At 45.7% G+C, this 27,744-nt stretch overlaps 1 protein-coding gene across 1 annotated transcript; it reads right to left on the bottom strand.

Moving 5' to 3' along the window:
* Nucleotides 1-1,005: 1,005 nt before the first annotated feature.
* KCNMB4 (potassium calcium-activated channel subfamily M regulatory beta subunit 4) lies at nt 1,006-26,223 on the bottom strand. Its single transcript, XM_056847184.1, has 3 exons — nt 25,857-26,223; nt 8,121-8,248; nt 1,006-1,465 (listed from the first exon to the last, which is right to left on the bottom strand). The coding sequence occupies exons 1-3, from the start codon at nt 26,208-26,210 to the stop codon at nt 1,297-1,299; spliced, it is 651 nt and encodes a 216-aa protein (XP_056703162.1). The 5' UTR covers nt 26,211-26,223; the 3' UTR covers nt 1,006-1,296.
* Nucleotides 26,224-27,744: the final 1,521 nt, after the last annotated feature.

Below are 27,744 nucleotides of genomic sequence, written 5' to 3'. Positions count from 1 at the left end.
ATACATTTTGGGTTAACACACTGCTGATTTTTGGTTGATGGAAAGCTGCTGTTTTTGAGAAAAGTGGATATGCAAAATTGGAATGTGAGGAGGTAAATATCATGGGGTTGATAGTTTTTGTTTGCAACATATGTAATCCTAAAAATCTGAGCTTTCATGTTCCTCAATATGAGTACAATTTTCCATTCATACAGGGGATGCCACAAGGGAAGGGTCTCCCACATATGGAACAGCGTAAGGGAAGGGAGGAAGCAGAGGGGAACGGGATCTTTCCTAATGTTTCCTTTTTAGTCACCATATTAATTCAGAATCTCATATGCTTTTTAAAATTCTCAGTTCTCAAATGGCACTGCTGAATACAAGAATGAACATCAACTTGGCATGTGGAAGAAAAAAGAGGGGAATAAAACCCAACCTGAAAACAGAAGCTGGGCAGCCAAGGTTGGGTAGAAAGAAAAAATATATGTGTGTATATAAATACTAAAAATATAATTCATTAGAAGCGCTAAGTAAAGGTTAAAAATATTTAAAAACATTAGAATAGCACAATAGCATTTCCTAGGCTTAACATGTGTTTTAATTAACCACTGATGAAGGCCTAGTAGGCTGAAACGCGTTTGGTATGTGGTTACAGAGATCAACCCTAGGAAATGCCATTGTGCTATTTTAATGTTTTTAAATATTTTTAACCTTTATTTAGCGCTTCTAATAAATTATATTTTTAGTATTTATATTTTTTTCCCCTACCCAACCTTGGGTACCCATCAACTTGGCATGCCACATTTATTTTGCTGATTTAGAAAGTAAACCACACTCACAAAATAAGACCACATGCTAATTAAAAAAACAACCACTTTTTAATATTTCAGAAATACAGTCTATGAGAAAGGAAATAATAAATATCCAATACTAAATTATAATGTTAAGAAAGATAGTTTTGCTAAGATGAACTCAACCACAATGGGATTTCAGAAACTGTCTTTCAATCCGTCCTGGAGACCTGGAGCGAAGAGCCATCATTCGGGTTTCGTTCAATGCAGTACAGCCAGTTTTGGTGCAGCTTAAGATCATTTGGTGCAATAAACATTATTTGCTTTCATAGTAGCAGAAGCGGATAGCTGACATTTCACAGCATGGTCACCTAAGATTAATCTTCAGGCATTGGCAAGACCAACATCTGGCAATACACTGGGAACGGGCATTGCTGGAAACGCACCATGGAAGCGCCCATCAACTGCATTTGGCACTTCAGACTTGCCTACGACTCCGCAACTTTCCTTCAAGGGAGTCCTCAATTTAGGAGTGCTTCCTCTTCTTTATTGCTTCTGCTTTAACAGCCAAGCTCTTTGCACAAATGGTCAGAATCACAATGAGGACTCCCACTAGGAAGGTAACCATTGGCCAAAGGAAGCAGTGCATAAGAACCGACTCATCATGCGTACGTCGTAACAGTACATCGTCTGGCCTGCAACAGACAAAAGCAAAAGAGGGAACAAAAAAGTCAGACAGTAAATTATGCCAAACCTATATTGTCTAGAACCTTTTAAGAAGTGATCAAGGGGACTATTTCATTTCATCCACCACCTTTATTTGCTTGTGTATTCATTTATTGATTTCTATCCCATCTTTCACTGTGGTACACAACTTTATCTAAAAGATACAACCGATTTTTTTTAAAAAATTAACAATTTACAAACAAGTACCTAATTAATATTTATAAAAACAACACAGCAATTGCCCAGAATACCTGCCATAAACATTGTGATGCTCTGTTCACATATTAAAAGGTCCTGCAACCTTTACAAGAATGAAATATAACACAGAAAACAGAACTCATAGCACAGGTTTTCGATATTTTGATTTTGGCAAAGGAAACCCTCATGAAAATGAAAGTGCGGTTTAATGCTTGAAAGCAATGTCAGCCTTAAGAAACTGCCTGGAATTTAGTTCAAGACAATGATCTGAATTTGACAGTCAAACTCTGTTTCTGCCTACAAAGGAAATTTGAAAAAAATGATGGGCCAAGATCATTTCCTAATTTTAACAGAAATTGGGAGTAGTTTGCACCTGGAACTTCAATCTGCGCACTGTTTCCAGGCATGCAAGAAACCAGTTTGAATCAGGACTGTGGTGTGCAAAGATAAAGGGCATCAATATATTTATGTTTCCCCAACAGGGTGAACAGTAGCTCCCTGAGGCCATTTCAGATTCAGAATACTGCACAGGGAGGGAGGCTGATGCTTAAGCCCATGTGCATCTGGAAATTAAGTTTTCAGATGGCAACTGCCCCCCAAATTTTTACATCTTATTATTATTTCCATTGTAAGCTGCCTTGAGTTTCCATAAGGTAAAAAGGCAGCTAATAAATGTTTAAAATAAATTAATTAAAATGTTCATAGAAAGTCCATGTGGAGGACACATAGACTTTGTAATGTGTGAACTGGCCCTGAGCCTGCTAGCAATACGAGGACTATAGTGACCCCATGCTTTTCCCAAGCATCTTTGTGATCACACTGCTTTTCAGGTATGCAATGAAGCTGCTGTATTAGGGCAACCATGGAATACTAACTGGATTACAATATCAAAACAGATTGTGTGGGGAGCCAGCGTGGTGTAGTGGTTAAGAGTGGTGGTTTGGAGCAATTGATCTGGAGAACCAGGTTTGATTCCCCATTCCTCCACATGAGCAGTGGAGGCTAATCTGGTAAACCAGGTTAGTTTCCCCACTCCTACACATGAAGCCAACTGGGTGACCTTGGGCTAGTCACATTCTCTCAGCCCCACTTACCTCACAGGGTGTCTGTTTTGGGGAGGGGAAGGGAAGGTGATTGTAAGCTGGTTTGATACTTCCTTAAGTGGTAGCGAAAGTCAGCATATAAAAACCAACTTTTCTTCTTATGAATACACAGGATGTCATTACAACCAGCTAACATTCTTAAGTAAAGGTTCCCCAATCAAATAATTTCTTATAAGTGTGGGGTTCTGATGCACACTTGGGCTTATCCACTGAATTACTGAAGTCTGGAATCCCATGAGCACATGGATTACGTGCATGATGGCACCATCTGCTTACAGAAGTGGATATGGAAATCCACTTGCACAAGAAGAGAAGAGTTGTTTTTTTATATGCCGATTTTCTCTACCTATTAAGGAGAATCAAACCATTTTACAATCTCCTTCCCTTCCTCTCCCCATATCAGAAACCTTGTGAGGTAGGTGGGGCTTAGAATGTTCAGAGAAATGTGACTAGCCCAAGGTCAACCAACTGGCTTCATGTGTAGGTGAGGGGAAACCAACCCGGATCACCAGATTAAAGTCCACCACTCATTGAAGGAGTGGGGCATCAACCCTGGTTCTCCAGATTAGAGTCCACAGTTCCTAACCACTACACAACGCTGCTCTCTTTGTATGTCTGCTTTGAAGCTCACTGTTCATCTCCCTGTATGAGAGTGCCTACCACCAAACTGTCACCATGGGTAGGCAGCTTCTCATATCTCTGCTGTTTTACTATCACCAGCCTATTTCATTTAGCCTATCCCCCATATGTTCTGATAGCTGCCCATTCACTTCAACTCTACTACACAAATTTTAACCATGGGATCCCTGTATCATGGTCTGGCAACTGGTGGTTAACCGAAAGAGGAGAACTGCATGAAGATAACAGAGTAAAGGTTGACAGATGTTCTTCTCTACAAAATTAAACCACCTTATTACTGGAAGTCCTTTATCACAGAAGGAAACTATTCCAATAGCCTCAAGGTACAACCCAGTAGTCCACAGATGTTCATTATCATATGCTTTCATTAATGAATAATTGCGTACAGCACTTTACCCTGTGCTTGGATAAAGGCAAGAACCACTCACGTGCAGTGTTGCTGCCAAATCACAATGGAAAATAAACACAGAACCTATTTTACAACAATGACAAGGAGGTTACTGAAACCCCAAAACAATAATATTAATCACCTGAAGTATTCCAAGGGCAAACTCAGCACCTGGCAAATTACTTTCCTCATCAGTTTAATGCAGACAGGTTTCACCCATTTCTGCTTATCAGTGAAACGGTTAGCGAGTGCGACTTTTAGTTTTGTGAGCCTATGTTTATACAACCTAAACAGGCAAAACAAGAGGGGAACCCATGAGTCTCACAGGGAGGGGAAATCCCATCTCCTCCTGCTTCCCCACCAGGTCAGCCACTTTCTGGGCAGCTTGCCCAGCAGCAAGGCCACTGCCTCCACTTCCTTCCTACCACCTGCCCAGCTCACCTACCCACTCACTGGCTCCCATGGGGGGCGTGCAGCATTGGCGGCTCCTTCCTTGCCTGCCAGCATTGCTGCCCCTCCACAGCTCGGAGGGTGGCCGGGGCATTGGTAACTCCTTCCTATGCTGCCTGTCCTCACTGCTGCCCTTCCGTAGCTCACACAGCAGTGGGGGTAGCAGTGGCAGCTCCCATCCATCCACCCGTACATCTGTCCTCATCCTCACCACTTGGCAAGGAGGTGGTGGTGTGGCAGCAGATTCCAGTTCCCCTCCATCACATGACCAATGTGCCATCACTTCAGTGGCGGAGGGGGGCCAGCAGTGGCTCCTGCTGTTTCTTGCCCAGAGTGCCACCACCTAGGGCTTGGCTTCTACTCTCTTCCCCACCTGTAGGGGTTCAGAACAGAGGTGTTCATGGGCTGCCTCAGGGCACATGGGCTCCTCCTCCTCTCTTCTAAGTGTAAGTTTATGTTGTCTGTACAGATAACGTATTCCTTTGGGGGGATTTAGAACCTTCCTCCATTTTTAACAAGTTTTCAATTTTATTTTATTTTTTGGAAACATGGGAGGGTACCTTCACCCTAGATGGCCCTGATCCACAGATTTAAGTATCCACAGATGATGCCGTGTTGAGATAAAAGGAGGCACCCTAAAGTGATTTTCTATTTTCTAACTTATCTAGCTTACACAAGCCTTGTCTTAATGCAGAGAACCCTTCAACCCCCATTTCTGTCTCTCATCAAGAAAAGCAACTGGTTATGCCAGCAGTTTTGTATGGGTGCCTACTCAATTGCAGCTAATACATTTTTGGTGATGAACTTCATTCTGCCTTCTGTTTGTAAACTGCTGCATGATCAGTAAAGGGAAAACATGTCTAAAGGCAAAATACTAAAATGCCAAGCGTGTGGTTGCCAAGAGAATCCAGTTCATTAATATAAAATACAGGCATTTCCAGAGAAAACAAACCTGAAGCGCTATGCAATCAATTACAGCACTGCTGATCTTGAAAGTAATTAAGGCTGCTGCAGTGAGTCAGCACAACGGAAAGGTGTATTTATTCCGATGCTCATCTTTCAGCATTGTGAGCCTGTCTGTTGCTGGCCATTGAAACTGGGTGCCACCTGAAGAGGCGCTTGACACTGTGAGTGCTTCCTCTTCAGGAAATGAATATTGCATTGTACACTGTTGATTCAAGCCCTGCTACAAACAGACAAAGCTGAAATACAGGTGTTCAGAAAACTGACAGAAATTTTCCTCACCAGAGGGATTCAGTCTTCCTGACTCGTGCAGACTGACAAGGTTGTGGTGCTCCTGAATAGATGCGAGGACTTGGAGGCCAGTGGCAATAATGCAAGGAACGCCTTTCACTGAATCCTGGTGAAATTCCGGGTCAGAGCCCCTTTCATTAATGCCTTTCTAATGTTGAGGCTAGACTACTGTAATGCATTCAGCATCGGGCTGCCCTTGATAAAGGCATAGAAGTTTCAGCTGGTAAAAAAAATGATAGTTCAAGGACATTGCAGAAGTTCTTCGGCTTCCAGACTGGACACCAGGCCCAGGTGAATAAGCTGCTCATGAATTGTACAGCCCTAGAGAACTGAGGTTGTGCTGGACGGTATCCTAAACACTCCATCCAACCTCTTCTCTGGCAGAAGGCTCCACACGTAGAGGAGCAGACTAGTAGGATACAATCCCGTGTACCCAAGAGATCAATTTCACCTCCCTAATTCATTGCAGTGTCATTGCATTTATTACTACATGAGTTTTCATTGGTGAAAGTCAGGTTAGAGATTAAATGATTAAAATTATCCAAGATCAATCAGGAATACCTGTCGTATCAGCACAAACTAAACACAGCACATATTCCACATACTAAACAAAAGCAACAAAGGCACCAAGGGAAAACATTCTTGGTGGCTGCTGCTTCTATAGAGAATTCCCTATCCCTTAAGAACAGTCAATGCCTAAATGAAATGCTTCATTATCCCAACACTACTGTATAAGATGGCAGAATCCCAGTATGCCAATCCCCATATATCCCAGCCTAGTCTACTTAAGGTCCCTCTTCTTTCACTCTCGTCTAAACATACAGGGCTTGCTTTACACTATTCGTTAAGTAGAAACTTGTACATAGATGTCACACCTGGCATGTATCTTTGCAGCTGGCCATGGTGGGCCATGATAGACCCTCTTAAGAGGGTTTCCAGAACCCTGGACTGACTGACCTTGGTGCCCAGTTATAACATTTCCTTCCTCACTCATATGCATAGTTACTTACTCTCACTTTATGTTACAGCCAGGTAAAAAGGCTGAGGGAGTTGGGAATGTTTAGTCTGGACAAGAGGAGGCTGAGGGGAGACATGATTGCTCTCTTTAAGTATTTGAAGGGCTGTCACTTAAAGGAGGGCAAGGAGCTGTTCCTGTTAGCAGCAGACAGGAATCGCAATAATGGGTTTAAATTGCGGGCAGAAAGGTACCAGTTGGATATTAGGAACAAAGGATTTACAGTAAGACTTGTTTGACAGTGGAATCAGCTACCTAGGGAGGTAGTGAGCTCCCCCTCACTGTCAGTCTTTAAGCAGAGGCTGGACCAACACTTGACAGGGATGCTCTAGGTCGATCCTGCGTTAAGCAGGGGTTAGACTAGATGTCCTGTATGGCCCCTTCCAACTTTATGATTCTATAAACCTCCAGAAGACATTCACACCTGTTCTGCAGTTTCCCTCATTCACAATAATGGCTGTGCAATTGCTCTGTCCAACCAAGTCCCAATTGCTGGGCTACAGACTGCTGACTGGGTCTTCATGCATACAAAGCTCCTAAGAGCTGGACTGGATGGCATCACGTATCCAGCCCTGATGGTTATTCTGTATGTGCCCAGGCCTCTGCAATCAACTCCCTATGACTGCTCCACAAGCCAGGATACCCTATGTACATGTGTCAGGGCTCACATACATATATTTTCAACAGTAACATTTCATGAGCAAAGTTTTACCTTTGGCAAATGTTTGACAGAGAAATTTTTAAACATTGCATGGCTGGAAAGTGCACATTATACCCCTGATGCAAATGGGACTAATTTTTAAAACAGCACTCCCATAAACCTGGAGACATAAAGTGGGGGGGAGGATGTGGCTTGCATTCATGGCATTAATAACTCTCCAATGTCATTCCCTCTCAGCTCCAGGTAAGCAAGTGTGGGGAAACACCCTCTCTTCCTGAGAACTGCTGCCAGTCAGAGAAGACAATACTGGAGACACCAGTGATCTGATTTAGGAGAAGACAGCTTCATATGTTTAAGCCCATTGTACATATACTGAACTCAACAGTCTTCCCAAGTGTAATGTTTTTGTCCCCACAGAGACTTGCCTTAGGATTCAGCCTTCAGAGTGCAGTGTTATAAAGCTGAAGGGACAAGAGCTTCTATCTGGGTCAGGCAAGGGTTTGAAGGGGCAGGCTTATCCAACTTGCGGTCTCACTGCAAAGCTATCCACACAACTGAGGTAGCGGCATGCACATTCAAAAAGTAGACGTAAGGCAGAGTAATAGATTCCAAAGGCATCAAACGAGCATGCCACACACCACAGGAGAAAGCAAGCCGTCCCCCATCATGTACCAAAAGGCCCTGAGCCAAACTGATACAGAACAACTTTTTCCTATGCACTAAATTTACAACTGGCACAACCTGTGTTTGTCCAAGATCTACTCAGAGTGATTTCTTCACAGAAACAATGCTATGTGGAACTCAGTTCAGTTTCAGCTTGAACGTCTCCTGGGATTTGGCTTCCAACACAGTTACAACGCAGGACGGAGCTCCAAAGCAGTACATATGAAGTGACAAGATACACAAAGATACTTACCTGAGGTGTTGATTGAAGTAGCATGTAAAAGGCTGAGAGCCAATTTCATCTTGCCAGTAATCCTGCCAGCGCGTTATCGTTTCAGAGTTTTTCTGATTTTCTCTTTCACAGGGTGGGATGTATGAACACTGTTGAAATAAGATGCCATTAAAATTGTGTTGTTTTAGCATGCAACAAAATAAAGTATCATTTCTCTTTGGACCATCCGCAACCGTTTTCATAATTAAATTAACGCAGATGTTCCAGAACTGGGAAAAAGACAGGTGGGGGATTAATCAAATACCGTCAGTTACTGATAGTGTTACTGTTTAATTGCTGAATATTAAAACGATCACACACAACAGTGGGTTTTCACACACAAGCCTGACCTCATATTTTAGATTGTTATATAAAAATGGGAGTAATAGAAGAAGAATCAATCTGTTGTTTCACATGCCAAGGAATTTGATTGCCATCTTCTTTTTAATAAGAATGTGTGGCTTGCAGACAGCAGACATTATGGCAATCGCCTGAACTGGATACAAATCATACTTCTTAAAACTCTTGACTATTTTAAATGTCTGATTAAAAAGTACAACCAGCCTTTAAATGACATCTGGGTGTAATACAAAGTCTTCAAATCTAATGTCTTAAAACTGAATTACTCAAGAGGAAACATAAAAAAGAACAGAGCTCCCAAATTTACAAAGCGATAAAAGGATGAAAATGCATCATAAGATTTAGAAAAGGCATCATAAGATTAAAAGTTAATAAGTTAATAAAAAATAAAGTTAATTTAAAAATCGTGTGTCAAAGGTATCTTTTCAGTGGTCAAAAACGACCGTTGGGGGAAAGGGCTCTAACAGATCACTGGATGCAACACTATCAGCGCATTCCTGAGAGGAATGTCTGCGCCTGTCATGTGAGGCAGAGTGGCTGCGCTGCCTCCAAAGGAGGTTTCGGGGGGCCCCAAAACCTCCTCACAGTGTAAAAAATCATGGCGTATCTCGGAAAATAAAAAAGGGGTGTTCCCGGGATGCCAGCGCAGGCTTTATGCCGGTGGGACGCCGGCAGAAGGTCCCATCGGTGTCCCGGGGTGGTGCTGACGCGGCAGCGCCCAGGCCTTTCCACTGGCATTTGGGCCACTAACGCTGGCATAAGTTGCTCAGATGCCGGGAGGGGGGGCAAACGCCGGTGCAGCGCCTTCCTGGCCTCCTAAAGGGCTTTCACCCTTCAGGCTCAGGAATGCGCCGTAAGTTTTGAATTGTTCTAGCACCTGGTTAAGAGGCATGTTAAGTTCTGGAAATGTATGGCTTATGTAGAACAGAAATCTTGATTTAAATATATTATTTTATGTGGGCTTTGTGTGTGGTACTCATTGTGGTGAGGTTTGAGAAGATCAGGAAAGTCACATGATGTGTCCCACTCTTGCAGCTACCACTCAAATGAGGAAATGGGAGGTCTTGCCAGAGACCTCTACAATTACTCAGAGACCTTCATGACAATTTGTGGAACAACCCCCCAAGAAGCTAGCCTGGCATCAACTCAATAATTCTTAGGTGTTAGGAGGAAATCTTTCTACTTTCCTCAAGCTTGAATGATTTACCTGCTGTGTGATCCTGAACTTTATAACAGTTTCTTGCTTATGTCATGCTTTTAGTGATGGTGTTGTTACAAATTCCTTTATTGGATTCTGAAAACTTGTTAACTTCCTTGAGATTTTTAACTGACAGGCAGGGTTCAAGCATTATACCCTACCAAGGCCCCTCCCCTCCCTAAACCCTACTCTCCCAGGCTCCACCTTTTAAATCTCCAGGTATTTCCAAACCCAGAATTGGCAACCCTAGAGCTCAGTGATGTTATATGCTCTCAAAATACATGTTTCAAGAATATGAATGTTGATTTCAGCAACAATACTTGAGCTGGCCCCTTGGCAAATGCAGTCCATGTCAAGGAAGGCATGACGCTTGGCTACTTGACTTGTGAGTTAAGCAGATGCTCCCCAAAGCCTGTAAGCTGTCAGCTTATGGTATGGGGAATAAATACATTCCTATTAAAGCAACCAAAAAAAGTCACAATGGCTCAGTTTAATTAATTTTCTCTCCAGAGCAAGATCCACAAAGCAGATGGGCTAAAGCAGCTTTAATCCTGTTGAATATTTTTACATTCATATTTTGAGATTTAGTCTGACCTACCTGGCCTAATCTTATAAGAACCAAAACAAATTTGGGACTGCATCACTGTATCCCTGAAATGCAGATGTGATATACTCAGCAGCTACCACCCAGGAGCTTTCTGGACCTATTAGTGCAGGAATAAAATTAGCAGGTGTGATCAATCTAAATCAAACTGTAATAACTATAGGAACTAGAAAATATTTTTACAGCTCCAAGCAGTGTTTTGAGAAGATTTCAAATGGCAGCTAATTTGGTTTTGTTGTGTAGGAAGTTGTAATGAGCTCAAAGTACACATTTTTTTTCCTCCACATTATCAGTTTGACAGATGGGAGCTAATCCTGCTGAACAGTCAAATGGAACCAAAAAGGAGAGCTGGTGTAAACTAACAGGACAAAAAAACAACAACAACCCACCATCAATAATGAATTCACTGTTTTCCCCCCCTTGAATAATCAGAGCAAATTCATCTGATAAGCATTCTGAATAAGCATACAACACTCCTAGGAGTACGTAGTGCTGATTGAGGCTGCTTACACATCACTCTTAGCTGCAAAGTTAAATAAGGACTAACGCTACACCAGCCTGGTGTAGTGGTTACAGTGTCTGACTAGTATCTGGGAGACCAAGGTTTAAATCCCCATTTATGCGATGGAAGCTCACTGGGTGACCTTGGTCCAGTCACACACTTTCAGCCTAACCTACCTCACAAAGTTTTTGTGAGGATAAAAAGGAGGAGAGGAGAATGTCGAAAGCTGCTTTGGGTCCCCGCTGGGGAGAAAGGGAGGGTACAAATAAATCAAGTAAATAAATAAATGCCATGATCACAGGCCTAACTCAATAGATAGAGCCTTTGGATCACCCTGCGTTACTTCACATGCCATTTAATGCAACAGAGACAGCTTGGGCCTGCCTGAAATGTGATCCAGGCAAGCCAAAGGCACTTTCTTACCCATGAGCCTCTGCACTCACACACAACGTCTCACTTCACCTTTGCTGCAACCTGTGCAAAGGCCACAGCTTGGGCTAGAGTGCTGATTAAGCACATGTGCGTTGCTTTGCACAGGTAGCAGCCACTCACGTTTTAAATCAGACCTCACCTGTTCAGATGCAAGTGCCCAGCAGTCATGCTGTTTATATGCATGTGTGAACCAGCTGATATAGTTAAAAACTACAGGCACAGTCCAGTGAAATGCTTCTGTTGAGCAACCATAATCCTAACAGTTTCGTTGCATTAGCTCAAAGCTATAGCAAAAACAATAAAAACAGCAAACAAATAAAACAATGCAAGCACATAATCAAGTAAAATCTATACAATAAAACACTAGGCTGTTTTACTAGGCTGTGTGACACACACACCCCGCCGCTACTCCACTGAAGTTAACAGAGGATAAACAAAGCAAAGTACTTGCTGAGCTGCACCACATCTTTCTAATAAATGAGCCTGAACTCTCCTTAGAAGCTAAAATGACTAAACTGAGGCTATCATACTTTGGTCACACTCTGAGAAGACAAGAGTCATTGGGAAAGGCAATAACACTAGGAAAAGTTGAAGGCAGGAGGAAAAGAGGGAGACCTAATATGAGATGGAGGGGAGGGGCCGTGGCTCAGTGATAGAGCATCTGTTTGGCATGCAGAAGGTCCCAGGTTTAATCCCCGGCATCTCCAGTAAAAGGGACTGGGCAAGTTGGTGATGTGAAAGACCTCTGCCTGTGACCCTGGAGAACCACTGCCGGTCTGAGTAGACAATACAGACTTTGATGGACCAAGGGTCTGATTCAGTATAAGGCAGTTTCATGTGTTCATGTGACGCCATAAAGGAAGCCAAGCCCCTCAGTTTACAAGACCTGAGCAAGGCTGTTAACAGAATGTTTTGGAAGACATTAATTCATGGGGTCTCCATGAGTTTGTTTCCAATGGAGAGACTAATGCGGCGGCCAGCAAAGATAATTTCACCTTCTGCAAACTTAATGATTTCTCCTTGTAAAGTTTTAAAGAAAGTCCTTTGATTACAGTTTGGAGCATATATAACTGAGGGTGTACTTCTGCTTTGGATGGCATGGTTAGCTTGCAGAGTTGGGTTAACATATAGTGAACACTGGAATACACTGTCGTTGCACTAAAAAGACAATGACCATGCACTGAGGAAATTAAAACAACCAAGCTGGAATAAGGACAAGGGAAGTCCCAAATGGATCCATAAACCAACATGGTGAAAAAGGGTTCCTGATAATCCAACACCTGTCACATCCCTCAATTACACCCGATTTTATTTTGTTCCTTCTGTGAATCATTGTGTGCTTCTCTCATCTCCCTGCCAGCACTCACTCATTAAAGCTGATATTATAGACATAGATATAAATCACTTTAGTCTCTTGCTGAAAGGTTCAAAACTGACACTGAAATATCCTCATCTCCATTATCTCCTTTGGTCTAACAGATACTTCATTGTTTGATAACTAAATAATAAAATGTTGCACATAGAACACTACTGAAGTTTCAACACTGGGACAAACACCAAGTAGCCTTCACAACACCCCTGTGAATTAATTAAGTGTTACAGTGGTGTATAACAATCTGGAAGAGACTGAAATATGTCCCCTTAAACCAGAATAAAATAGCCATGTGAATGTTCAAAGCCACACACTCTCCCAAACCAGCTATATACGAAAGAGAGTTTCTATACTGCCATATGCTATGCTACAGAGGCTCATTACAGTCCTAACACATGTAGATCTTGTTCTGTAGAGACCATTTTTTGAAAGGTTTTGGGTTATGCTCAGGTTCTGAAAAGAAAGATGCTGGGGATCAAACAAACATACACACTCAGGCCTGGATGTCAATACCCACAAACGTAGATGGGCGGGAGCTTAAGGTGTTTTTCACTGGTGAAAGCAAGGCACTCTGCATATGCTTAGGGGCCCTGTCACTGGAGACAATTCCAATTCCAGCCCCTAGTTGTTCCTGATTTAAATGAAGCCTAATCGGCCAAAGAGGGATGAACAAAAAGAAGCCTTTTTCCCTAATAAATGTTACACTACAATATCATCTTGTGCAACTCTTGGTTAGAGCAGCAGAAGAATAATTCCGTCAGTGCAGGTGATATAATTGTGCATTTCCTGTTTGAACTAACAGACCATGCTTGGAGCCAATTTGAAAGTATCTCATCTTTTTACCAGCGAATTTTACTTCCTTTTCTTGCATCATACACCAATAATCCACTTGGCCTCTTGCCACCCACTTGGTTAACCTCTGTTACCTAAACTCTATATTTCACCACAGTAGCACCAAACTACTTGCTTGGTAATGTAAAGAGATATATAGCTGTGACCAAAGTTGGTTTGGACTCTCCATGTCCAGTGCGCTTCCACCAGTAGGCTGACAGGAGCGATTCATCTGCGGCAGTTTGTTTATTTTTTGAAGAGCATCCCAATCAGTCTTCTAATCTGGAATGACTACATCGACAGGCAGTGATCTGCACAAGTCAGGGTGGAACTGATTTAAATTAAATTGATTTAAATCACTAGTCAGTGGCTAGATTTAAATCATGGTTTTCTACATAAAGGTAAATTCTTGCTGGGATAATCTTACTATTTACAATCAGATTACTGAAGGTTTCATTTTTAGAATAATAACTTTTCAGATTAGTTTTACAATTATATCAAAAATTACTGATTTGGTTATACTACGGTATTAGAAATACATAGACAGATAATTATGAAATTATTCTGAGGTGAATTATCTCCAGTCATTTGGGTCCTGTTGGTGTGATCAAAATGGTGAGATGTTACTCCCTCCAAAAAGCTGTATCCACAGGAATATTCTGTGTGGAAGGTTTTACAGTCCCTTATTTATCTATGTATATATTTAACTGAAAATATTCTAAACTTGCCTTTCCATTGCTTGAAGTCGTTTATAATTCTTAAAATTTATAATCCTAAAACAAGGGGGATGGTTTCCTATAAACCGATGCCTCACCATCTGCCTGAGACCCTGGAGAGCCGCTGCCGGTCTGAGTAGACAATACTGACTTTGATGGACCAAGGGTCTGATTCAGTGTAAGGCAGCTTTATGTGTTCATGTGTTCCATCACCTAGAGATGCTTTTCTGTATTTCAGCATCTAATACTTTAAAGAAAGCATATAACATTTCTCTATATACACATTACAATCTATAATAAAATACATGTTAGAACACAGGTTATATAGAATTGGGCACAATGTCATCTGGACGCTCCCATTTGTTGTGGGGCTTCCCACTGCCCATGTAGGGGGAAATCTTTGTTTGGAAGAAGTCCTGATTCAAAACACACCAGCCTTTAATAAATCACATGATTCCTTGGCTCTTTAGAGTTTTATACGTTTCTTGTTTCCTGTGTTGACACGTTCTTTCCCTCCTTTTAACATCTAGACTTGGACTGATGCTGCTGCAAGGTGTTCGAATAAGTGGGCTGAGGGTTACTTGGGAATATACAGGAGCTATGAAACACTCTAGTAGGAAATGAAATAAATCGGCATATTCTATTTTTAATTACTTTCCTTTCTGATCCTGGATCAGCAGGACATATCATAGCAGCTGCCCTGAAAGCCAAATGTGACACAAAGCAATCCCAGTTAGTGCTGCAGCCATATTACATTCTTCCCACGCACTTGGATTAATGGCAATGTTAAGAAGACACATTTTCCCCTGAGTAATGATGTATTTTCCCAAAGTAAATATTATGGCTTTGCTAATATTGCCCAGAGGCATTAGTTGTTACTGCAGAACAAATACAAAACTCTATTAATGTTCACTTAATTAAAATCATAACTTTGCTCATTCCTACCCATTTTTCGTTCAAATAGATGTTGAGAAAGCAGTCTCTCTGTGAAACCATCTGCGGGTCTGCTTAGATCTCTCATCACAGTAAAAAGCTCAAGTTTTTTGGCACTGAGAGCAGGAAGGCGCTCAAGGCCAAAGTCCACCAATCCCATTTTCATTACATGCAGGTCGAGCTACACCATACAGGTTTCTCAGGTGAGTTTCTGAGTTGGGTTGACAGACATGGTCTGTGAGTTTTGCGCTTCTCAAGCATGTGGAGGTCTTGGTTTGGATTGGGACTGTGCTTGCAGGGAGAGGGGAACAGAACCTCCCCCCCACCTGTGCTGTTTTCATAACCTATTACTTGCCCTGTTAGGAAATGTTAACCTGCAGCTCCTCCACATGCATTTAAGTTTCCCCCAGGAGCAAACAGTGATTCCCCAGGGCCATTTCAGGTCAGAAAAATGGAATGGAGGAGAGACTTAAGACCCCCCTCACTCTACATGCTATGATCTAATCCAAACTGGCACTGTGTGCCCGGGAAACACAGAACTCCCAGTCCTCATCTGTTGATCTGGACCCAGAATCATGCACAGGAAAAGCGTATCATGTATTCAGGTCCCAAGTCTTTCAGCCAACAAGGTGGTCTTGACCTAGCTAGCTCCCGCTCCCGCACCCCCACAGGCCATTTGCAGAGTCATGAAGCAGCATCTCAAACTATGAGGCAAGTGGAGAAACCTGAGTATATAATACTTCTGGGTTTTTTCTTGTTTCTTGTTTCTGAACCTGTCTGGCACTCTGCTGCCATCGCATGCCAATGAGAGGTGGGGCTTGTTCATACATTTAGCTTCAGAACGTGTTTAGATACCACCTGGAACACACCACACAATTCATTGCTTGCAGAGCTCCAGTGTTACAAAGGATTGCAGGAGCTGGGGTTGACCAAGACTGTAGCCATTACCAATGTTGAAGGCCTCGGCTGAAACCCTTTAGGGAATGGACTGGCGGCACCACAAGCGCATCGGCACCAGGCCCTCAGAATTACACTGTTGAAAGACTTGATTCACAACTCCTTTCTCCTTCGTCACCACGTCACTGCTCTCCTACCAAAGTGTTGCAAGTCTACTCCTGTTCCACCTTGTGGTGCCTTTTCTGTACCCATCTGGCTGTTAAGAAGTGTTTCTGGTTACCAAGCAACTAGAAGACACATCTCGGTTACATCAAGGCAAGCAGGTTGTTTCTTTTCTTTTTTCAACTGAAAGATGATTATTTTTTTCATTTCTCCCCCACCAGCAAATAGAGCCAGCTGCAATTTCTGTGGGCGGCAGATAGTACAGAATGAGGAATAGGAAAGCCTGATGAATTAAAATGTAGACAACAACAAAATGCCAAAAAAAAAGAGAAGTCTTATGGCAACCACCTACAAAGTGCTTAAGAGTCCTCTGCCACTGAAGTGGGAGAAATGGTGTTTTACAAATTATCATAATTAATTTATACAGCATTTTCCAGTGCTCAAGGAGATTCAGGTACGTTTCCTCAGCAATCCTGATACCAGATGGTATTATCCATCCCATGCCACAAAAAGGGCAACTGAGGCCAAGAGACAACAGCTTTCCAAAGGCCAAACACAGATACTAATCCATCAACTCTAAAAGATGTGAGAAGCTGCTCAGAACAGACCTCTTTTTCAAAGCATGCTGGCAAAAACAAGACTTCTGGAGGTGAGGAAAGTTCCACAAACAGCAATCTGACTTCCTCAAAATTTTCTTCCAGACACAAGCCTTCCAGCAATGAAGAAAAACAGTCTGTTGATTCTTTCACAAATCTACTAGTGCTGGAGGACCCAGTCAATCACTCACTTGGATGAGATCAATACTCTCAGGTCATGAAAAGCCAGTCGTTTCCCTTCCATTGCCTTCCTCAGAAACTTTATGCTTGAAATGAGGAGATCATAGAAAAAAACAGATAAACGGTCAAACCCACCAAATCCTGAAGGTGCAGCCTTCAGAGCTTGAACGGCTGGTGATGGTCATTGTTTTTCATTCATTTTAAAAAAATTATTATTGTTTAGGTTCTAGTTCACCAGACTTCTCTCTTCTGTGTGAAGCACTGATGGGATAGTCGTTCCTCTTGGATGCATTGCAAACATTATTTAGCTCCCCCCAAAGAATCAACAACCATAGGAATGCCAGCCCCAATCAGCTTCTGCACCTGAAGTGGAAACACCAAGAGGGTATCCACACCCCGCTGATCTGAAACTTACTTTTTAAATGACACACAAAGATAGACAATGACTGGAAGCTTCTGCCAAACTTCTGCCAAACTTCCGGAAGCTTCTGCCAAACTTCCGGAAGCTTCTGCCAAACTTTTGCTTTATAGCAAGGCCAGATCTGCTCCTCAGAGGCCTTTTTTTCTGTCCAGCTGTATAACTTGGTGATTAGTTTTCACTCCCCTCATCCAAGTTGCCTATGCTGAGTTCAGTTATTTTTTCCATCTTTTTGTGCTCTAAAATTTTAGAGCCATTTATATCTGACCTTGATTATATTTAGCAATTTCACTTCATCCCAAACGGCATGCTTATGAACAACATGCCGCTGCAGACTTGGGGCTCTAAGACACTGCCATAAATCACAACATAACCTTCCCAGCATTTAAATAAGAAAATCTCTATCACAAGCCAAATGTAAGGGACAAACTTTTCAAGGAAACTTATCAAAAGCAAATGAAGGAACCTTGCCCAGAAATGAGAAGTGGAGGTCTCACAATACGACAATCATTCAGAGGAGTCCTTCTAAAACTTCACAAGGATATTCACCAACAAAGTAACCTAAAGCCCCTAAGAAGGGCCAGAGCTAAAGAGCATTGTGCAACGTTCAGCTACTGGCTACTCTAATCCCTACTTTCCCCATTTGCCCTGCAACAGCTGGACAGACTTTTCTTCATCTCCCAAATGTAGAAAAAATATCTTCCTCTGCTGCTGGGGATGATAGCAGCAAGGCAGACAAAGGACTGAAAGAGAGGAGAGAAAAGGCAAGAGACGACTAACAGAGAGGGGGACAGAGAGCTGGTGGGGTGTAGTGGTTAAAGTATTGGACCAGAATCCAGGAGACCAAGGTGTGAATCCCCCGCTCTGCTGTGGAAACTTGCTGGGTGATCTTGGGCCAGGCATGCTCTTTCTGCCCTGCCTAACTTGCTGGATTGTTGTGAGGAGGAAATAGGAGGGGGGATGATGCTGTAAGTCATTTTGGATAACCACTGGAGAGAAAAGATGGGAATAAATATCTACATAAATTATATAAATAAATGTTAGAGAAGTCAAAAGGAAAGACAAGAGAAAGAGAGAAAATAGACCAAGTCTAGACTGTGTTTGGATTCAGAATTTAATCCCATCTCAACAATTTAGACAATATGCTGGTTGCATCTTGACCATATATTCTCAGTGGTTGGGGGTAGAGCTGTTGAATATTAAAAAATTGGTATAATTCGGATTTGGGTTTAAATGGCCTTTTCCCCCAGGAAATCCTGAATTCCCCTATAATGGTATAGGTAGGAATTCAGGTTTAAATTCAGGATTCCCAAATAATTCAGCCATTTAAAGCCATTCAAACACATTTGCTGCTTTCCGCAGTTTGGGGGGGGGCATTTTTGCAGGTAGAAGTCCCATATTTTCAGGGTAGCTTGAAGGGACTCTCCTTGCAAGAACCCCCATGTTTGGTGAAGATTGGGTCAGGGGGTCCAAAGTTATGGGGTCTGGAAGGGATTGCCCCATCCTCCCCCATGGAAATGCATTGGCAAAGTGGCTGTGTGACTCTTTAATCTGATCTAACGTATCTCAGGCCCTGACCTGGATGGCCCAGGCTAGCCTGATCTCGTCAGATCTCAGAAGCTAAGCAGGGTCAGCCCTGGTTAGTATTTGGATGGGAGACTACCAAGAAATACCAGAGTTGCTGTGCAGAGGAAGGCACTGGCAAACCACCTCTGTTAGTCTCTTGCCATGAAAACCCAAAAAAAGGGGTCGCCATAAGTTGGCTGCGACTTGAAGGCACTTTACACACACACAACGTATCTCAATGGGGAAGCCGGGCTTTAAATGGTGGGTGGGAAAGTTTGCCCGGTGCCTCCATAGAGATACTATGTGATACACTTTGTCTCTATGGAGGTGCAGGGTGAACTTTCCCACCGATTAAAGCCCAGCTTCCCCATTGAGATACACTGCTAAGGTCACATTAAAGAGTCTGAACACAGCCACTTTTCCAATGCATTGCAATGGAGGATGGGGCGACCCCTTCCAGACCCCATAACTCCGGACCCCCTGACCTACTCTTTACCAAACTTGGGGGTTCTTGCAAGGAGAGTCCCTTCTAGCCACCCTTAAAATTTGGGACATCTACCTGCAAAAATGCCAGCACAGGAGCCGCAGAAAGCCGGATATTTGAGAATGGCAAATTTGGCTTTGCCAACCTCCCAGATTTTGCTGATTCGGTATACCTGAACCAGAAATTTACTGAATTGGCATTTATTCGGTATTTTTTTGGTTCAGTTTTTACTGAATCAACAGCCCTAGTTGGGGGGCGCAAGGACTACCACTCAATCCTAATCCTTAACTACTGTTTTTAAAAAGATTTTACCTTTCAGGATTACCCTACCTCCGTGTTGGCGAACCTATGGCACGGGTGCCACTTCCGGCACGCGTAGCCCTTTCTGCCGGCACGCACGGTTCCTCCAAGCCACTGGCCTTTCCGGCTCTGCCCCGCCCCGGATGGGGGAGGCTGTAGCCCAGGGGTGGGGAACCTCCGACATCATTGGCGGTGGCCCCTGGACTCTCCCACAGAAGCTGCCGCCATTGCCACCACTGGAGCGTGCGCGGCCGGCCAGGCGGGTGGGAGAGCGGGGAACAGAAGCCGAGCGCTCACACTCGGCATGGCCGGCGGCTTCTCCGGCGCCCTCTGGGCCTGTGTGGGCGGAGGGGCATGGCTGGTCGGTGGGTGCGAAGGAGGCGCCCTCTGCCCCACCCTGCTCGCCTCTCACAAGCCTGCCACCGCGCCCCACCGAGTGGCAAATCCAAGGCAAAACCTCCCATGCATAAATGGCCTCTTTCTTTTTCTGTCTCCCTCTATCCTTTTCTTTCTCTCCCTTGCTCCATTTCTTTCTCCCTTTCTCCCTCTGTCCTTTTCTTTCTTTCTCTCCCTCCCTTCCTTCCCTTTCCCCCTCCCTTCCCTTCCCTTCCCTTCCCTTCCCTTCTTTCCTTCCTTCCTTCTTTCCCTCCAGCGGCTTCTCCGGCACCCTCTGGGTCTGTGAGGGTGGAGGGGCATGAAGTCCTATTCCACCTTTGAAGTGCCCACAAGCTATCCTCCAAACACCTTTCCATTTGTCTTGATATGTAGAGAGAAAACACTAAGGAACTAGTTGCCAATCTCCAGGTACTAGCTGGAGATCTGCTATTACAGGTGATCTCCAACCAATAGAGATCAGTTCCCCTGGAAAAAATTGCCACTTTGGCAATTGGACTCTATGGCACTGAAGTCCTTCCCCAAACCCCGCCCTCCTCAGGCGCCACCCCAAAACCTCCCACTCATGGTGAAGAGGAACTTGGCAACCCTAGCCTCTCCCTCTGGGCCCCCTCTGGGGGTGGCATTCAGGTTAAATTGCCGCATTGGCACTCGGCGATAAATAAGTGGGTTTTGGTTGCAGTTTGGGCACTCGGTCTCTAAAAGGTTCGCCATCACTGCCCTACCTCATCCTCTGCATACAAGCATCAGGCCTATGCCAGCTCTTGATTCTTCAACGTTCTTCAAAATCGCCAAAGTTAGAGAGTTGGACTAGGATCTGGGAGGCCCAGGTTCAAAACCCTGCTCTGCCATGGAAACTTGCTGGGTAACTTTGGACAAGTTACACAGCCTAACCTACCTCACAAGGTTGTTGTAAGGATAAAATGAAGGAGAGAAGAATGATGTAAGCTGCTTTGAGGCCCAATTGGGGAGAAAGGAGGGTAGAAATGAAGCCTTGTAGATGGATTAGCAGGAGTCCTATGTATTTACTTATTGTAGACATATTGGAGGTCCATTGGACAATCCACTGATTAAGAGGCAAATTCCAAAACAGCCAGAATGAGTCTGCAACAGTAGAAGTGCAGAAAGCTCTGTGAGCCCTTTTCAGCCAGCCTCACTGGTTTATCAAGGCAATGAGCTTTCATAGATAGCCAACAGCCCACTTAATGACATGTTCTAGTCTAGGACATAGATGTTGATTCTATTAGCCTGCAGCTAAAAGTGATTTTTATCTACTCTTTCATGTGCTTGTAGCCAGAGTGCCTCAACGAAGACTCAGTCATTCATTTGCCTTCGCCATCTCTTACAATGGACAGCAGACAGAAATGCTCCATTACCAGGGGGAAAGAAATAAGGTCCTCCCACCTCTAGATCACCGCTATTGAAGTTTTAAAAAAGATTTTGCCATACAAATCTCTCAGCATTATATGTATTTCATTACCTCACAAATTTCAGCATACACTATTAGTACTGTTCTCCTACAAAACTTTGTTAAGCTTTCTGGCAGGACAACTTTATTGCACAGCTGATCACAAGTTGTCATGCAAAACTCTAAGAAAATCTCAAGGGTACACAAAGAATTTACAGTGGCAAAGCAATGAAACATGTTTCCAAAACAGGCGGGTCACACAGGAAAATCTAAAAACCAGCACCTAACTGGTATCAAGCTGCATTCCCACTATGCTGGGAAGAAGCAGCAAAAATGGATGCCACTTAATTGAAATTACAACAACAGGGACTTGATGAGCTTGAGCACTGTTACCGGTAATATGTATCTCATGTTATCTCTCTCTCACACACACACACACACACATACACATATATATAATTATAATTATCCCCTTCCTCTTTCTTATTTCTGTACCCCTATTTGGAAAAAAAAAAAAAGAAATTACAACAACAGGTAAGTCCCCCCCCCCCCACATGTGTTTCAGGTGCTTATTGAAACCAGTCTGGCTCCTACCCATGTTGCAGATAGAGAAGCCACAAGAACGCGACCCCAAGATTTTCCCTCTCCTTCTTGCTTTTTAACAACCAGCATGATGAAGAGCTCTGTATAACTCAAAAGCTAGCACACCATACTGTGTTATTTTGATTGCTCTTAATAAAAGACATGAGATGGCTTCCGTTTTCAACTATAGACTAACTCTGCCTCCTTTTTTTCCTCTTATTTGTTGGAGGGGGGAGTCTACACAGGAAAATTTGTCAGCGTGCCAACACCAGCAGCGCCTCTTTATCAAGTGTACACTTATCAAACGTACACTCTGTGACCTGGGTTTGCAGCTCTGTAATATATGAAATGATCCTGGAGGTCAGCAGCAAGCAAACTCTTCTATTTAATTCTAAGTAGAGAAAATTGCTTCAGTACCCAATAGGGCATTGTGTTTTCATGGCCAGTTTTCCTATTCCAACTTCTGTCATTAGCCACACTCTCTCTCCTCCGGAGAACTAGAAGACCAGTTGTTTGTTTTATGTTTGTTTTTATCATTCCTTTATTGGCATAAAAACATAATACAGAAGGGTACAAAAGGAATAGAAGACCAGTTGCATCCAAGGGAGGCCGCACTGTTTTTGAGTGATGCTTATCTCAGTGGGTACCACACACTGAACGGCTGCTGAGTTCTGCCTTTGCCACCCCTCATAGATCCCATTGCTTCAGGATACATCATTCCCTTAAGTTGAGTAGACATCTTAATCAGACCCAACTTCTTTTCACAAGCCACAACCACTCTGATGCCAAACTCTTAGCAGGCATTATCAGCTGCCAAGACAAGGGAGAAAAATGGCAAGAAAAAGGATTTATGGGGAACTTTAGAAATTTGAGATCATTATACTAATGTGATGGAAAGTAGCCAGATGAGATCATGAGGGCCTGTAAGTAGCAGGTAGCATGCCCTCTCTGGAATCAGAACTGGGTTCAAATCCCCAGGGCCTAAGAATGGAGGAAGGAGGAGCAGGTATTTTACCAGGGCCCAGGTGTGGAGCTGCAGCAGCACATGGCTGGATACTGCACTATTGTTACAGCGATAGCTGTCATTCACAACTGGATCTTCATGTGTGGACACACCAACCCATCGGAAAGGACTGTTCTAGTGCAACGATAGTGCAGGACCCAAAGGTATGGTCTGGGCTGCAAACCCATTACTATGATGTCGTCTATTGATTTCAGAGAGAAAAAAAGAACTGTGTCTGTCATGATTCATATGATTGTTATGTCACAGATGGGCATGTGGGGCGTTCGTGTGCAAGTCTGCACAGAGCAAATGTGCTTGTTCAGAAAACCACTCATCTGCCCTGGACTCACTAGCCGTGGGCCCCGTCACTGCCTTTCGGCCTAATTTCTCAGTTTGCAAAATCAAAAAAGTTTTACCTCACAGAGCTTTATTATTACTGCATTTTATCCTACCCACCTTTACTCCACAAAGCTCAGAGCCAAGCACACAACAACAGCAATCCATTTTATCTTCACAACAACCCTGTGAGGTTGGTTAAGCAAAGTATGAGTGACTGACATGATTGTGCTCAATTTTCTAATGATATTCTCCCCTTCTCCATTTTATCCTTGCATCGACCCTCCTAGGTAGGACAGGCTGAGAGTGTGTGACCAGCCCAAGGTCACCAAGCAAACTTCCATGGCAGTTTGGGAATTCAAACCCAGGCCTCCCGGATCCTAGTCCAGCACTCTGCTATGCCACTCTGATTCTGACAGTAAAGGAAACACAAACTGCAAGTTATGATTGTTGTTTCACATATTTTGGCATTGAAGACAGACTCTGCAAGGAGATCTGACTATGGAGGTGGGAATGGGACACTATGGAGGGTGGGGCTTCCCTTGGGATTCCCACCCCCAAGCAGAATTTCAGCAGGTGCCCCCCCCCCCCGCAGCAAAGGTCATGTAGAAACTCCCATTTCTCCACCAGTCCTCAAAGGCACTGGCATCACTAGTCTTGGTGGGGTCTAGCCCCCTCTATAAGGTGGAGAATCTAGTCAATAAAGGCCATACATTATGTAGAATGCACACGGTGTCCTGGTCTGGGAAGGGGTGCCAGGGCCATTGCTGCCAGTAGGGACAGCAAGCTCCTCTCGCGCTGAAGAAGCTGGTGGATTTGCCAGCTGTCTTTGGTCCCAGAACATTATGGCACACACCTCCCTCAGACAGAAGAATCATGGAATCGTAGAGCTGGAAGCCATCTAGTCCAACTTCCTGCTCAATGCAGGATCAGCCTAAAGCATCCCTGACAAGTGTTGGTCCAGCAGCTGCTTGACGACTGCCAGTGAAGGGGAGCTCGCCGCCTCCCTAGGCAGCCAATCCCACTGCTGAACTGGTGGTTGAAAGGGCCCTCAAGTCATGGCTGGCTTATGGCCACCCGGTATGGTTTTCAAGGCAAGAGACGTTCGGAGGTGGTTTGCCATCGCCTGCCTCCGGGTGGGCTGAAAGGGTTCTGAGAGAACTGAGACTGACCCAAGATCACCCAGCAGGCTTCGTGTGGAGGAGTGGGGAATCAAACCCATTTCTCCAGATTAGAGTCCTCTGCTCTTAACATCATCCTGGCTCTCACTGCTGAACTACTCTCACAGTAAAAAAAAAAAAAAAAATCCTAATGTCCAGCTGGTACCTTTCCTAGGCATTATTGCGAGTCCTATCCTCTGCTACCAACAGGAACAGCTCCCTGCTCTCCTCTGAGTGACAGCCTTTCAAACACTTAGGCACTTTCACAAGGCCCAAATAATGCACTTTCAATCCACTTTCACTGCACCTTAAGGACCGTTTGCAAGGGGATTTTGCCAGTTCACACACAAACAGGCCATTTGTGCACGGGAGGTTTTGCCTTGGATTTGCAGCTCTCTAGACATATATTTTCCCCATACAGATTCTCAAAACTCAAAAATAAGCCCCCGTGCAGAGTTCTGAGAATTCGGATGGGGAAAATGTGCATCTAGAGAGCGGCAAACCCAAGACAAAACCTCCCGTGCACAAATGGCCACAGTAAAATCCACCTTCAAAGTGGATTGAAAGTGCATTATTTGGGCTGCGTGAGACCATTTGTGCACGGGAGGTTTTGCCTTGGGTTTGCCGCTCTCTAGATGCACATTTTCCCCATCCGAATCCTCAAAATGCTGCATGGGGGCTTAAGGTTGAGTTGTGAACAGTTGGAGGGGGGAAATGTGCATCTAGAGAGCGGCAAACCCAAGGCAAAACCTCCCGTGCACAAACGGCCTGAAAGTGCTAAGAGGGCCATCATGCCACCCCCCAACCTCCTGCCTGAGCATTCCCCAGTCTCTCGGAGACCCCCCCCCCGCCCCGCGCCCAAGCCAGCCACCGGCACATCTGGGGACCGGGGAAGGCGCAACAGGCGCCACCCGCCCAACTGTCCCGCCTCGCAGCGCGGAGCGCGGCAGCCATCCGTGGGAGCGAAGCCGGCGCCTGCCCTCCCGAGACCCCAATTCCTTAGCACACCGACCCACAGAGATATCCCGGCCAGCAACAAGCTATTCCCTTGCTGTCCTAATACATTTGCAGAAAGGAAAAGAGATTATGACAAATTGCTAAATCAGCGGATCTTCCAGAGTCAGGGGAAGTCTACCTTGCTGTCTCACCGATCGGGGGTGGGGAGGGGGGAGAGGGTCAGGATCCGGGTATCCGAAGCCGAACGGATGTCGGGCCTGACCTCGGTAGTGGGGCGAAGAAGGGCCACGACGCTCTGCACATGGCCGGAGGCCCGGGCGCGGCTCACCTTGGGGTTGGCGAGGAGCTGGTGCTCGTCCTGGTGCAGCAGCGCCCGGGCGTGGGACTCGGAGTTGTTGACGTAGATCTGGAGGCAGGGGTACAGGGAGGTGCCCTTGCAGTCCGCGCCGCACGTGAAGGTGCACTCGAAGAGCTCGCCGATCTGCTGCACCGACAGCACCGTGCAGTTGGCCGCCTTGCCTTGCAAGTCCTGCAGGGCCGGGTTGAGCCAGCAGAAGCCCAGGATGAAGAGCGACACCACGCCCGAGACGATCAGGAACAAGCCCAGCCGGATGCTCTTGTCCTCGGCCTCCGTGTACTCGTAAGCCACCCGGATCTTCGCCATCGCCTCGCCGGAGAGCATGGGAGGAGGAGGAGCAGGAGGCGGCGGCGGCGGCGGCGGCGGGGGGAGAGGGAAGAAAAGCAGCGCCGGCCGGTGCGCGCCGCTTCCCGCCCCTGCCCGCCAGGGGACGGGAGAGGAGCCCCAGGAACCAGCCCTCCGCCGCCGGGAACGCCAAGCCGGCCAGCCGGGCGAAACAAAACTCCCGCCGCCCGCTCGCTCCAAGCCGCGGCGCCTGCAGCCCCGGGAAGGTCCTGCCCGGCTCTCCCCCGCTAGGAGGAGAAGCCCAGGCGCCGGGCCAGTCCCCCTCCGCGCACCTCCTCCTCCTCCTCCTCCTGGCAAGGCGAGGGGGCTCCCCCCAGCCCGGCGGCCGGCCTCCGCGCCGAGCCCGCGTCTGCCACGAGGTCAGCCTCTTCGCGGGCGAGGCCGAGGGAGCCGGCCCTCCCGCCGCCGTCGGAGGGAGTGACCCGGGGGATCTGCCAGGCGGCCGCCTCTCCTCTCCGCCCGGCTCAAGCGAAGGGACAGCTGGGCCCGGGATTATCCGTCCCCGGCGATTTAAATCCGGGAAGAGCTTGATTGCGAGTTCTGATTAAGAGCATCGGAAGGCCACCGCCATAAAAAAAAGAGAGGGAGGGAGAGAGAGAGAGGGCGAAAACGCACGGCCGCTTGAGCCTCCATTCTTCCCTGTTCCAGCCAGGATCGAACGCACGGACGTTCTTCCCTGTTCCAGCCAGGATTCAGCCAGGATCGAACGCACGACCGTGCGTTCGATCCTGGCTGAATCCTGGCTGGAACAGGGAAGAAAGGAGGCTCAAGCGGCCGTGCGTTTTCGCCCAGAGAGAGAGGGGAGTCTTGAATGGGGGCAGAGCCACGTGCGATCTCATTCAAGCGCCTGCAACGGGGGGCGGGGAGGGGATCCTAGGCGGAATCGGAGCAGCACGTGCTGGCCAGGCGCCGGCCGCTGGGTTGGTGCAGGCCCGGCCCAGGTTCATGGGGGCGAGAGGACCCTCGGGCTCCGTCCGTCCCTTCTCCCTTCCGGGGCTGCAGGGGCCGAGGGAGAGGCCGAAACAGATGCGCTTGGACTGGGGGGAGGGGCGCTGGGGGGGGGGAAACTTGCCGTTCCAAAAGAAGAAGCGGAAGCGCCGCCGGAAGGAACGGCTGGGAATCGCTGGAAAGTTTGGGATGCTGTGGAAACCGAGAGCTCGTTTTATATGGGGGCAGCCACGGCCTTCAGTTTGCAGGATCTGAGCAGGGCTGTCCAAGATAGGACGTTTGGGAGGACTTTCATTCATAGGGTCGCCATGAGTCGGAAGCGGCTTGACGGCACTTAACGCACGACACGCACCTTGAACTGAGGGCGTGCGTGGAGTGGAGAGCTTCCCCGGCAGCTTGGGGCGGGGGGGGGGCGAGCTTTCAGATCAGAGGATGGGCCGTGCCGGCAAATCACACGGACAATGCCTCGGAGCCCATTCTGGAGAGGCAGCAACCTGCCTACGCCGATCTCTCGCTGCTGCTTCGGGAGCCACCTGCACAGAATCGAACTCTTCGTCAGGCGGGA

Source organism: Euleptes europaea, chromosome 3 (genome assembly GCF_029931775.1).
Source record: "Euleptes europaea isolate rEulEur1 chromosome 3, rEulEur1.hap1, whole genome shotgun sequence".
NCBI lineage: Eukaryota > Metazoa > Chordata > Lepidosauria > Squamata > Sphaerodactylidae > Euleptes > Euleptes europaea.
Note: the sequence above shows the minus strand (reverse complement) of the source record. Positions and strands in the feature narration are given on the sequence as shown.

What these genes read in the sequence shown, in the direction of transcription:
- KCNMB4 (XM_056847184.1), bottom strand. Translation starts at nt 26,210, where the DNA reads ATGCTCTCCGGCGAGGCGATGGCGAAGATCCGGGTGGCTTACGAGTAC. An exon ending in AGCTCCTCGCCAACCCCAAG is followed by an intron (nt 8,249 to 25,856) that starts GTGAGCCGCGCC and finishes TTATTTCAACAG; the next exon opens with TGTTCATACATCCCACCCTG. An exon ending in TACTTCAATCAACACCTCAG is followed by an intron (nt 1,466 to 8,120) that starts GTAAGTATCTTT and finishes TGTCTGTTGCAG; the next exon opens with GCCAGACGATGTACTGTTAC.